This window comes from Phoenix dactylifera, unplaced genomic scaffold (assembly GCF_009389715.1).
Source record: "Phoenix dactylifera cultivar Barhee BC4 unplaced genomic scaffold, palm_55x_up_171113_PBpolish2nd_filt_p 000277F, whole genome shotgun sequence".
Lineage (NCBI taxonomy): Eukaryota > Viridiplantae > Streptophyta > Magnoliopsida > Arecales > Arecaceae > Phoenix > Phoenix dactylifera.
In genome coordinates, this window is record NW_024067762.1 from 654,392 (window position 1) to 667,500 (window position 13,109).

Here is a 13,109-nt window from a genome sequence, read left to right on the forward strand (position 1 = left end):
TTCATTGTTTATTGTGCAATTCACTTTACATATACTCAATATTTTGTCATCATCAAAAAGGGGGAGATTGTGGAGTGATTGATTAAAACCCTATTTGATTTTGATGAGCTCAAAGCATTTGAGTATATTTCTTGTTTACTAATGAATTCAATTAAGTGTTTTCAGTGAAAATCTTCTCTAAGTGTCTCTAGACTTGGTTCATAGTATTTTGGATAAGTTAAGAAGTCAGCTTGAACCAAAGTCTGAGACTCGAGTCGACTCCAGAGTATCACGAGTCGACTCCAAGCGTATCAAGTTCACTGGCACGGGCTCGAGTCGACTCCGGATCGGTACGAGTCGACTCCGACTGAGAACAGACAGACGAACAGAAAGCTTCAATTCAAAACCTGTCAGCGAGTCGACTCCCGAAGTGCGCGAGTCGACTCCAATGTTTATCGAGTCGACTCCGGAGAAGTATGAGTCGACTCCAAGGAGTCACAGGCAGAAATGTCAGAGAGCAGTTTTCGGGTCTGAGATTCGAGTCGACTCCAGTGGAACGCGAGTCGACTCCGATGGTTGGCAAGTCAACTCCAAAGAAAGTGAGAGTCGACTCTCAGAGGAAGACAAGGAAAAAAGACAGAAAGCATTTTTCGGACTCTGAGATTCGAGTCGACTCCCGCAATACGCGAGTCGACTCCGAGACTCCGCGACCACAAAGAAGACAGAAGACTAAGTTACTGTCTCTGAGATTCGAGTCGACTCCCAGACAGCTAGAGTCGACTCCAAGGCAGCTTCACATCAAAAAGGCAGAAGACCAAGTTTCGAAAACTGAGAGCCGAGTCGACTCCGAGGAAGTTCGAGTCGACTCCAAGACTGGACGAGCCAAAAAGACAGAAGATAGGGAGTTCGGGCTCTGAGCGCCGAGTCGACTCCCAGGATTGACGAGTCGACTCGAGTGGACCAAATTCAAAAATAAATCCACGGACTCCATGGGATGAGCCGACTCCGAGAAAGCCAAGTCAGCTCCAGAAGTTGGCGAGTCGACTCTGGGTCAAGACGAGTCGACTCCCAATCGCGAAGGCAACTTTAATTCAAATCTGGAACAGTTGCCGAGTCGACTCCGGAAAAGTATGAGTCGACTCCCGCTACAGACGAGTCGACTCCTGATCGCGCGAGTCGACTCCAACCCACCAACGGACACATTGTCAGGCTGTGCAGAGTGTGCAGAACGGGCAGAAAAAGGTGTCTAACGGCTAGTTTCCGTGGGGGTTGGTTTAAATAGCCACAGAAGACTGTAGCAAAGTAGAGAACAACCATTCCACTCCAAGTATTCAAGCATTCAATCTCTGCAACCGGTTCTTCAACGAAAAAAGAGGGAAGAGCTGCATTAACTGCATCCACCTACATCTTCCCAGGAATTAAAGAATCCTCCTCCTGCATTCAAGTCGACTACACATTCAAGAGGAGACCCGAAGTTTAAGAAGCCATTCCTCTTCTCCAACTTAAAAGCGTTTGAGGGCTTCTAAACTCTTTTCAGATTATATTGTTTTCCATCTGCTTTTGAGAAGCTTAGTTTTCTGTTTGTCTATTTTATTTACAACTTGTATCTGCTTGGTTCAATCGGAGGATTGAATCAAGGGTATTGAGGTTGGTTGGTGAGCCGAGTGTAAAACCAACGTGTGTAAGGGTTCGATTGTGATTCCGGAAAAACAATCGGGGTGGTTCTAGTTGGTGAGCCTGGGAAAACCGACCGAGTTCGTTATGAGCTCGTAAAACAACAAGTTTGGTTGTGAGCTTGGAAAACAACCGGCTGTAATCCAAGGGGGTTATAGTGAATTCCCAAGTGAGACTTGGGGAGTGGACGTAGGAGCAAGGGTTAGCTCCGAACCACTATAAAACTTGGTGTTTGTGATTGATTGTCTCTCTTCTTCTTCCTCTCATATCACTCACAGCACATAGCAATTAATTAAACAACTTGCAATAGTTTTAATTAGTCATTCACAACGTGTTAAATAGCTAAATTATTTTAAAACCCAATTCACCCCCCCTCTTGGGTTGTCTATCTGGGCAACACCACCCAACCCAACCCAAAATTTGGTAGGCTTAGACACTAAAAATAGGCCCATAGGGTTGGCCTAGGCAAAAAAGAGGCCCGATTTGAAAATCAAGCTAGGCCTGGAAAAATTAAAAAATAGCTTCGTCTGGCCTGAGATAATTATATATTTAATATATATATATATATATACATTATTTATTAATTATATTAACTAATTAATAGATATAATAATAAAATCTTATACTATATGTTAATGAATATATCAATATGTAGGTATGCTATTGACCTTTTAGGATTGGCTCAGGCCTAGATCAAAATAGAGGTCTGATGTCTGGGCTGGGTTGGGCCTGGGCATAAACATCAAGCCTAATTTATACTATAAAGCCTGACCTGGCCCAACGTTTGATCAACTCTAATCTAGATATATATACTTGACTTCCAATTAAATGTATTTTTCAATTTTTAGTCAATCATTCTTATATGATTTACTAACTTATTTTCTATTATTTAAATTTTAGAGCATTTACTGGTCAAAGCCATTGTGACACGCCAAATTTATAATGATAGTTCTAATAATAGTTCTAATGGTCACTATAAAAAAATAATACTAGTGATTTTTGACTATAACTACAGGGCACAAATTCTATTTACCAATAATTTATAACTCATCTATAATGATGGTTAAAACTCTTGCAACATAGCAAAGTTAAAACAATGATTCTAATCATCATGACATAATAGCAATACTAGCAGTTTCATGACTGTCACTAAAGAAATTGTCTACCCATGTCATACTTATGTGTTTGTAAGGCGATGGTTGCAATGTTACAATAAGTTACACTGATTGTTAGAAACTGACACTATAAGATGACTCAAGGTCGTAGCCATAGAGTTGCTTATACCAACGGTCATCTATACCATGATATTAGGTTTTAGCAACGTCACTTGTCGTATGGTTTACCAATCATTGATATAGGTTTTACCAATGATTTGCCATATTTTTTGCCATGGTTTTGTCTACGGTTATAGATCAACCTTTTCTATTTTAGTGCAGAGGGTAGGGATTAGGAAGAGAAAGAGGTTTTAAGAAGAAGTCTTGAAGGGCAGGCCACCCCAAGACACCATGATTGTGCGACGACGGCTAGCTGCACCATTAATTATCACCAAAGAGGATCTAAGTAGAAACATTGGGCAGAGGGAAATTAGTAGAGTGTGCAACCATGAGGATCACCTTCACATTATTGACCAGTCCATTGTGCGCTACCCTCTACTCCTTAGATAATCTAGCAGAAGAACCAGTAGTGGTTAAGCTAGTGAAGATGATAATTGGATCTAGCAGTTGACCCCTAGGGTCCTAGTCAACTTAGGCCTCAAGATCATGGGATCAAGTGGCCCTGGGTGGACCTAGTGCCCTAGAGCTAGAGATGAGAGACCTCTATAAGAATAGCCGGTGATTTGGCATCCTCACCATAGGCATTGCTCTCTTATGGATCAAAACTAAAATGTAAAATATTTTGCCTAGCGATTGGATCATTACTAGCCCCAATATCAACCTACTTGCCCTTTAAGGCTGATGGAACGTCTCGTTAGAGTGTAGAAGTCGTATAGGAGGCTGGGCCATATGTCGGAGAAATTGTTGCCTAGACTTAGTTTACCAGCTCGATTGTAGGATTGGGCCTGCCATATGGACTCAGATTTCCACCAATACCATACTAAGCTTAAATAGGAAAACAAAAGGTTTTCCAACGCGCACAATGTAAACCCAAGAACCGTACTTGGTGAGGAAGCTGGGCTCCTCCATGGAGAAGTCATTGCCACCGACAATCATGATGGGGCGGTACCAGAAGATTGGACCGGCGCCCTTGCAGATGGCAAGGGCAGAGATGCTGCGGTTTCTATAACTTGCCAATACTGAAAAGTGGAGGTGGCGCACTACTCGAAAACAAGCATATAGTGACAAAAAACTAGTGATAGCCCATTATCAGTCAGTATTTATGATGGATTAGTGACAGACAAAAATTTGGTCACTATGGTGTGAACTTAGTGACAGACTGATCACAGAATACGTAGATAGGGTAGACGCCAAAACTTAGTGACCATCGTAGTGACGGAGTATCTGTCACAAAACTGGTAACCGAAATTGCAATCAGACATGGATAAATTCAGCCGTCATAAAAATTGTAACCCAAGTCTTTATAAATTTTTAAAAAATTATTTTTGACCGTGACGGATTATAGACAGAAATTTATGCCACCAAATTTAATTTTTAATTCCAAAAATATTTAAAATGTTATTTTTGAGTATTATAAATAAAAAAAGGTGAAAAAAGGGAAATTCAAAATGAAACTAAGTGTGCCTGCCGCTCCACCCAAATCCTTTCGATAGCCTAAATACCAATCGCTCTCCAAAAAATCCAAATCTCTTCTTCTTATTCCCAAATCTCATGGCGCGGGCCACAAATGATGAACTATTTGCATCCCTAGTGATTAATGGCAGTAAACTATTTAGAATGCTCCACCTAAGGCTTAAAATGGGTCGAATTTTATCCGACCGTATCCGTTTCCGTATTTAATTTGGGTTAGATTCGGATACTGTTTTCTCCATCCGATTGGATTCGAATACGGATCCGGATAATTAGTTCAAAAATATTCTGAATATGGATACAGATATGATAGATTTATTTTTTTAGATTGGAACTCGAATATCTAATTAAATAATTAATTAAATCGAATCCTCTAAATTTAGAACCCAGATGATGGGCCATCAGTAATCCTATCTATCTATGAGTCCATGACCCATCGCGGCATCGCCTCAGGCCCAATAGCCAGAACAAATCCCGCGCCCGCAATCCATTTCGTCTTCGGCTCTTCGTCTTCCTCCCCGAGTTCATCCATATCTTCGTCTCTCTTTCCTCACCAAGTCTTCATCGTCTTCCCTTGAGAGTTGAGACGCCTGTGGGTTCCTAAAAAAAGGTTTCCTTCTCTCTCTCTCTCTCTCTCTCTCTTGTCTCTTTGTCTCTACGCGGTTTTCTCTGCACGCGGCGAGCGACTCGACGGCCATGGTTGATGGCTTTCTTTGACTGGTTTTCCGCTTGTTTTTGCTTCTGAAGGGCGTCTAACGAGCTCAGAGATTTGGTTGAGATCAAGATCTGAAGGGGCGAGAACGGAGATGGAGGCGATCAGCTGAGAAGGTGAGGCGGTCTGCGTTTTGATTCGATTCTTTTTGTTTCTGGTCTTGTTCTTAGCTTGGATTTTCGTTTTGAGGTGTTCTTTTGTATGGATCGTGTGATTTTGTGTTTGATTTTGAACTGTACTATGGTTTTGTTGGAGTGGGATGGGTTCGAGTGGTTTGAGTTCTTCAAGAACTAGGAAATGGCTGATTTGTGGAGTTTTAAGGGATTTTAATAAATCAACGATTTCGTGTTTAGGAGATAGAAGGTAGGCTTTGATTTTTTTCCCCCTCTCTCCTGAGATTGGGAGGCACTGATTCCTTCGATTCGTAATCCATCTGAAGCTGGACAAGTCTTGGCACTGTTAAAGATCTTCTTTTGATGCTTCTAATATCTCAATTCCATTCTTGCAACCGATACGTCGCGAGTTTGCAATCGGAACACCTCTTTTTTCTCGCTAACACTGAGAATCTGAGTATTTTTCCCCACTCTGTTCGCTCTGTTGCAAGTACATTTTTTCCATAAACAAACATTTGTCTTGTTTTTATTGGCGTCCCGAAACATAGTTGACAAGCAATCCAATCCAAAAGTAAGTATGTTTTCTATATTTCCTCCACATCATATTCCTGAGGATTATCATGTTGATGTAAGTACGTGGAAATGCGCCCTTACATTGTGGTTTTCATCTCCTGAACAACTTGTAAATCCTCATATACTGCTCTGATCCCTGCATAGTTTCTTATGCATGCTTCTGCTAACTTCTCATCTTCACCAGTCTTTTTTTTTCTTTTAAGTTTTTTATGATCTTACCTTTCGTGTTTTCAATGGTCCTGTTTTTCTTATGTTGTTTCCTTTTTTTAATCATCTCTCTAATATTTTTTAGGTTTTCTTCTTCTCCCCATAGGATAGGTTCTTCTCCCTGACATCTTTTATGAAAGTATACCTGCGATCCAAAATTGAAGCTTATAAGAGCCGTTGATAGCAAGAACCAGAAAGCAAATACAGAAAGCAGACGTTGATTTCTATCCAGATTATTTTATATATAAGATCTCTTTTACTTTCTTCTTGATTGCCATTTGACTTTTATGTCATTTGATCGTAATTGGATATACCACCGATTTTGTGAAACTAGTTACATAAGAACTGAGTTCTGTGATGGAGTTAAAGGGTTCCTTGAGTTTGCATTTACTCAGTTAGAGTATTGTAGTGGTGATAAGATTAGATGCCCTTGTATAAAAAGTGACAACCAGAAATTTCTTGACCGTGATACGGTCAATGTTCATCTGTTGAGAAAAGGGTTTACACTGGGGTATTCAACATGGTTTGCACATGGAGAGTTACTTGGTAAAGTTCCTCCTATAAGTACAAGTGCAGCAGAAGCATCCAGATCAATGGATGTTGGTTATGAACATGGTGAGAAATATAGAACCATGGCGATGGAAGTTATGGGTCCAGAAGAGGCACTTCATTTGGGGAGTGCACCTGAAGTTAATCATAAAGAAGAGCCAAACAAGGATGCTGCAGATTGTTATTCTTTGTTGAAAGATGCAGAAGTACCTTTGTGGGAAGGGTATAAAAAATACTCTAAGTTATCTGCTATTAGTCAATTATTAACTTGCAAGGCTGAATTTAATATCAGTATATCTTTCTATGATCGAATCATGAAAATAGCGAAGAATATGTTGCTGGAAAGTGAGAAGCTGCCACCTGATTTCTATCAATCAAAAAAGATACTTCAGAAATTGGGGTTGAAGTATACAAGTATTGATGTTTGTGAGAATAATTGTATGCTCTTCTATAAGAAAACAGAGAATTTGATTGAGTGTACTATTTGTGGTCATCCTCGATATAAACTCAGAAGAAATGATGGTGGTGGTAGAAGAAAAAATGTTTCTTATAGAAGATTGCGATATCTTCCAATAACACCAAGACTTCAGAGGCTTTTTATGTCAAGCAAGACGGCTGAAAACATGTCATGGCATGTAAAGGGAGGTGATTCAGATGAGATGGTGCATCCTGCTTGTGGGGAGGCTTGGAAGCACTTTGACCACATTCATCTATCCTTTTCTACCGAGCCTCGTAATGTCAGACTTGGGTTATGTACGGATGGATTTAACCCTTTTAGCCAATCAGCTCGTCCTCATTCTTGTTGGTTAGTTTTCGTAATAGTTTACAATCTTCCACCATCAATGTGTATGAAACGACCCTACATTTTCCTAACTTTAGTCATTTTTGGACCTAAGAGCCCTGGCAAAAGTATCGATGTTTTGCTTAGGCCTTTGATTGATGAACTTAAAATATCGTGGGAAGTAGGGGTTACCACTTATAACATTTCTAGAAAAGAGAATTTTCAAATGAAGGCAGCTTTATTGTGGACTATCAACGATTTCTCTGCATATGGCATGCTTTCATGATGGAGTACACATGGGAAGTTGGCCTGCCCGTATTGTATGGAGAACTCGAAAATTTTTACACTACAACATGGTGGGAAGACTTCTTTTTTTTTTTACTTCCACCATCAATTCTTGTCCATGGACCATGCATATAGATACCAAGTTGATGGTTTCTTCATAGATAGAATAGAGACAGACCCCCTACCTCCTCGACTGTCTTGTGAGGAGTTAAAAAATAGGGTCTCTGCCTTGCCTAATATAACATTTGGTTTGAAAACTCCTAAGTTAGCGAGTTTCTAACTAACCTAGCGAACGGAACACGGAATTCTGAAATTCCATATTCTAGAGGAGTGAAAGAGGTAACGGAGTTACCACTTTCACCGGCGAGTCAGAACATGTACATAACCACGCAGAGCGTCGGGCCGGGAATCGTAAGAATTTGAAAGTCCTTTATGGAAGGGTGGGAAAGAAAGGTTCGAAAATTGCCGGATTAGCAGGAGGGAGGGCGGCCCCACCCTACACCATTTCTGGATTCGGTAAAGAGCATAATTTGGTGAAAAAGAGCATATTATGGGAGTTACCCTATTGGCATATACTACTTATTCGACATAATTTAGATGTCATGCATATTGTCTGGAATGTGTTTCTCAATATATTTTACACTTGTATGGATATAAAAGGGAAGACTAAAGATAATATGAAAGCAAGGCAAGATTTGGAATTATGTTGCAAGTGTCCTAAGTTGAGGATTCAATTTGTTAATGAAAAGCAAGTTAAGCCTCCAGCTTCCTATGTGTTGTCCAAAGACCAAGCAATGGAGGTCTGCGAGTGGGTGAAAGGCTTAAGACTCCCTGATGGATATGCTTCAAACATATCGAAGTGTGTTAACCTGTATGATTATAAGTTTTACGGGTTAAAAAGTCACGGTTGTCATGTTTTCATGTTAAGATTGTTTCCAATTGCATTCCGTGAAGTATTGCCAATAGCAGTGTGGGATGCATTGACAGAATTAAGCTATTACTTTAGAGATTTATGCAACACAACTTTGCATGTCCAAAATATGGAGGTTCTTGAGAAAAATATTATGGTAACTCTCTGCAAACTTGAGAAGATATTTCCTCCTGCATTTTTTGACTCAATGGAGCACTTACCTGTTCATCTAGCTTATGAAGCTAAGGTCGGAGACCCTGTGCAGTACAGATGGATGTACCTCGTTGAAAGGTAAAATCTATAACCATAACAATTTCTTTAAATCCATTAAATTTGAGAAATTAACATATTAATCTTATTTATAGGCTTATGCATGATCTAAAGCATAAGGTAAAGAATCGAGCATCGATTGAAGGTTCCATTATCGAGGCTTACATCATAGAAGAAATATCAACCTTTTGTTCGTATTATTTTGAGCCTTCGATACAAACGAGGTTAAATCAAGTTCTCCGTAATGATGACGAAGGGGAGTGTGATCTCGTGGATCGTCTACCCATTTTTACTCATCAAGGTCGGCCTTTTGGGAGACCTTTTGGAAGGCATTTAACTACTCAGGAGTATAATGCTGCTGAATTATCTAAATTGTGAGGAGGTTCAACCTTTTGGAAAGTAAGTTACACAAGTACTTAATTATAATCATGCTTGAAAATGCATACTAAGTAAAACATATATGATTATAGATTTGGAAAGACGACACGAAATGGAGTTTCCGGCTTGGTTTAGGTCATATGTGAGTATACAATTCATAAATATAATAATAAATTAGACTTTCTCTTGATTTATTCTACTAGGATAAGCTAGTGTAATATATATATATATATATATATATATATATATATATATATATATATATATATATATATATATCATTTCTTTCAATGATCTTATGACATTATTTTTATCATGCTAGTTTAATGACAATAAAAATCATATTGATGGGCGCTTAAAGGACCTATCATATGGCCCTGGGAATAAAGTTTATGTTATAAGGGCTACTTTGTGAATGGGTACAGATTTCACATTAAAGAATATGGAAAGGATAAAAGAATCTTCAACAGTAGTGTGTGCATTAAGGGAAGCAGTTACAATAACTTTGAGAGTGACTATTATGGGATGTTGGTTGACATCATCGAGTTAGACTATTTTGAGGTTGGTAATAAAGTAGTGTTATTCAAATGTGACTGGTATGATATGGATAAGGGTATGAAAGTGCACCCTCAACATGGCCTCGTTGAGATCAATTACAAACTAAGACTTCCAACTAATGATCTTTTTTATTAGCTCAACAAGCACATCAGGTATTCTACATTGGTTACGCAGGTAAGAAGAAGAATCAAAGATTGTGGTGGGCAGTAATTAAGACGAAAGCTAGAGGTAGGTTCCCTCCTAGTGGGACAAAAGTATTTTTTTTTGATTTTTATCAAGAAGAGAATCACAGGATTCCTTCCCCAATCTCGATGATAGATGAGCTTGATGATCCAGACATTTTGGTTGGTGTTAATAAAGATGCAGAAGAAATTAATGCAACAGAAATTGAGTTGACAACTAACCAAATGGAAGAGGACTTTGAGGATGAAGAAGATGATTTTGAAGATGAACAAACCGAGAAAGAGGAGCATGAGGCTGAGGAAGATTAAAATACAACATGCATTTTTATGAATGCTAATATAACTAATTTTAGACTTATAAATTATAATTATGCAGACATGAGAAAAAGCAAGAGGAAAGCAACAGGTCCACTGATTGCTCTGTACTTTAATTGGATTTGTTGACATTCATAGTGGAAAATAACTATAACCTTTTATTGTTGTGCAACTATGGCCAAGAAAAAAGGGAAACCAACAGGTAATGGAAAAGCAGCTTTAGTACTGGCTGCTACTCAATCTCGGGCTGCTACTCAAGTTCCTCCTCAACCTCCTAGGTTGTCTGAGCATGTCGAGGAATATCATGATGATGATGACTACATCCCTGATGAGGACATGGATGAAGAGGTGGATACAAATGAAGAAATAAATGATGAGATGAATGGTGCAGTGCAAAATCATGAGGATACAATGAATGAGGATCAGATGAATGATGAACTTGGGGCTGGTCCAAGACAAAGCAATGGCCGAGAGCCAATCCTTAAAGCCCTTGTTGATGCAAATGGAAAAGTGATTGTTAGGTGCATAAAAGGAATGTATGCAAATATCACTTTCTTCCATCACTAACTTGAATTTATGTATTTGTTGCATTTAAAGTATTTAGTTTATTTTCTAATGAATATTTTTTAAATTGCAGGTTTCTTGATTAGTCATAAAGCTATTGCTATCATGCACCAATTTTTCAATGGTCCTTGGTTGTCATGGTGAGAGGTCCTGCACATGCTAAAGTTGGAATGTGGAACAAGTTTGAGATGATGTAATTAATTTATATTTCTTATCATTAATTTTTGCCCTTGTTACACATGCCAATTAATAAATCTGATTACTTGCGACCTATATATTGTTAGGAGATACATACAATTCTTTCAGGACAATTGCATCATGTGCATCATTAGGAACAAGCATTGTCAGCGACGGTTGACAATCTCATTAGGGAGAGTCAGAAGCCAAAAGCTTGTGAAATCAAAAGAAGATTTAAATGAAGCTCGTGATAAACCCCTTAATTGGATCTCTAGAGAAAATTGGAATAAGCTAATTGACATTTGAATTTCTCCAGAATGGAAGAAGAAATCAGAAGCCAACAAAAAAAATAGAAACACCATGAAGAATGGTAGCATCTGTAAACACTGTAGAGGATCAATCGCATTTGTCAATCATGACGAACGATTGGTACACATCTTTATTTAATTAGATTTCTATAATAATTTTTATATTATTGTTCAATCATCTCAAATCAACCCATTATATGTTAATGAATTTTTTTCTTTTCTCTTTTGTAGAAAATAAAGTTTGGTAGGGAGCCAACAATAGTTGAATCTTTTAATCGGACGCATAAGACAAAGTAAGGCATGGGAGGATATGTAGATAAGAGAAGTGAAGTTGTCCTGGTAAGTATAATTTTTTTATGATTCATAAATATTATTGAGCTTGCTCATGTTTATCTCTTGTTTGATCCACCATAATGTTTTTCTTTTCTTTCAAATCAACTGGCAGATAAAGTATTCAGCTGAATACTCCAAAAAATACGGTGATGCCTCTACCTCAAATGCTCCATGGTGTGCTGTCGTAGGCAACCAAAAATAAAACCTATACTTCTAAAAATATATATGTAGTAGTGCGAGTAAGGATCGTTCCCACGGAGAGTATCTAGCCTAGTTTTATGCAACTTGAACAAGGACGGAGGGGGGGTTTGAGTATAATGAAAATAATAAAACAACTAAAGAAGAATTCAGATTTAAGTATTGAAATCAATCAAAAGAACAAATCTTGGTCTAAGTCAACATCCACCATCGGAATTTTACAACTGATCATTGATGCAAAGATATCAATTTGCACTTTGAATGTCCACTGATAGAAATATTTTTCTATCTCTTCTTAGTTGTAGTTAATTAAAAACAAGCGATCTAATTAACCCTAACTACTAAACAACCCAAGACAAGCGCTAAAGGTTTAATCTAGTAGCAGCCTTAAGAATTAGAGAGATCGATGAAACTAAACAACACAAACACAAGCGGTTGCATTTGATTTAGCCGAGTATTCTTCCTAAGATCTGAAAATTTCTAATGCAGCAAATTATTAGATCTTAGTTGCTTCACAGATTAGAGGAATCAAACAATTACGGATTTGATATCTAACCTAGCAGTAGATTGCAACGAATAATAAACTAGTAGGCCTCCTAGTCATTAAACGAAAATAATCATGAAAATATGCACAGAAGGACATTCGACATCAAAGCATGAATTGAACAATGAAAACAAATTCAGATCTCACAGTTTTATTGATTCCGAGGCTTCTGTTTTCTTAGACCAATAAAAGCTTTAGCCACGCAGAGCCATGGATGCAAACTTCCAAGGAGAAAAGAGAAAGAGGAGTCCTCCAAGAGAAAAGAGAAAGAGCCCCCTTTTCAGCCCCCTTTCTTTCACCTTTATCCCTTCCAAAAAAATCTCCTAACAAATATTCAAATCTGACTAATTACGAAAAATAAAATAAAGTCCTAATATAACTGGGAAAGTGGTGTTTCCAGCTAGGATTTTCGTGCATCAAATCTGGAAACTTCTGAAAATTGACCGAGTCAAATCCACGTATTGCAGGCTAAGGACGTGCAGCAACTTTGAGATCAATTTTGACCTTGATAAAGTCAGTATCTATCAAAACTCAAAACATGAAAGTTGTAGAGCGTTTTCTTGGCTTTCCACAGCATCTTGAATCATCTCAATCAGAGCTCGGATGAAAAAGTTATGCTTAAATTACGAAGCAATATCGAAACTGTCCAAAATCATCCAATTAGCTTCGTTTTGTACTTAACGCTTCCATTTGCATCCTAAATCAAAATATAAGAATAATGAGTATATTTAGGCACAAAATAAGTATAAAAGACT

At 38.2% G+C, this 13,109-nt stretch overlaps 2 protein-coding genes across 2 annotated transcripts; both read left to right on the forward strand.

Moving 5' to 3' along the window:
* The first annotated feature begins 6,289 nt into the window (after positions 1–6,289).
* Positions 6,290–7,618, forward strand: LOC113461438. The gene has a single exon (XM_026801506.1). The coding sequence runs from the start codon at positions 6,290–6,292 to the stop codon at positions 7,616–7,618; it is 1,329 nt and encodes a 442-aa protein (XP_026657307.1).
* A 523-nt stretch (positions 7,619–8,141) lies between these two features.
* Positions 8,142–9,375, forward strand: LOC113461439. The gene is made up of 2 exons (XM_026801507.2): positions 8,142–8,818; positions 8,893–9,375. The coding sequence occupies exons 1-2, from the start codon at positions 8,220–8,222 to the stop codon at positions 9,173–9,175; spliced, it is 882 nt and encodes a 293-aa protein (XP_026657308.1). The 5' UTR covers positions 8,142–8,219; the 3' UTR covers positions 9,176–9,375.
* The last annotated feature ends 3,734 nt before the right edge of the window (positions 9,376–13,109 follow it).

Coding starts and splice junctions, on each gene's coding strand:
- LOC113461438 (XM_026801506.1), top strand. CDS start 6,290: ATGTCATTTGATCGTAATTGGATATACCACCGATTTTGTGAAACTAGT.
- LOC113461439 (XM_026801507.2), top strand. CDS start 8,220: ATGCATATTGTCTGGAATGTGTTTCTCAATATATTTTACACTTGTATG. Junction 8,819..8,892: donor TGGATGTACCTCGTTGAAAG/GTAAAATCTATA, acceptor TCTTATTTATAG/GCTTATGCATGATCTAAAGC.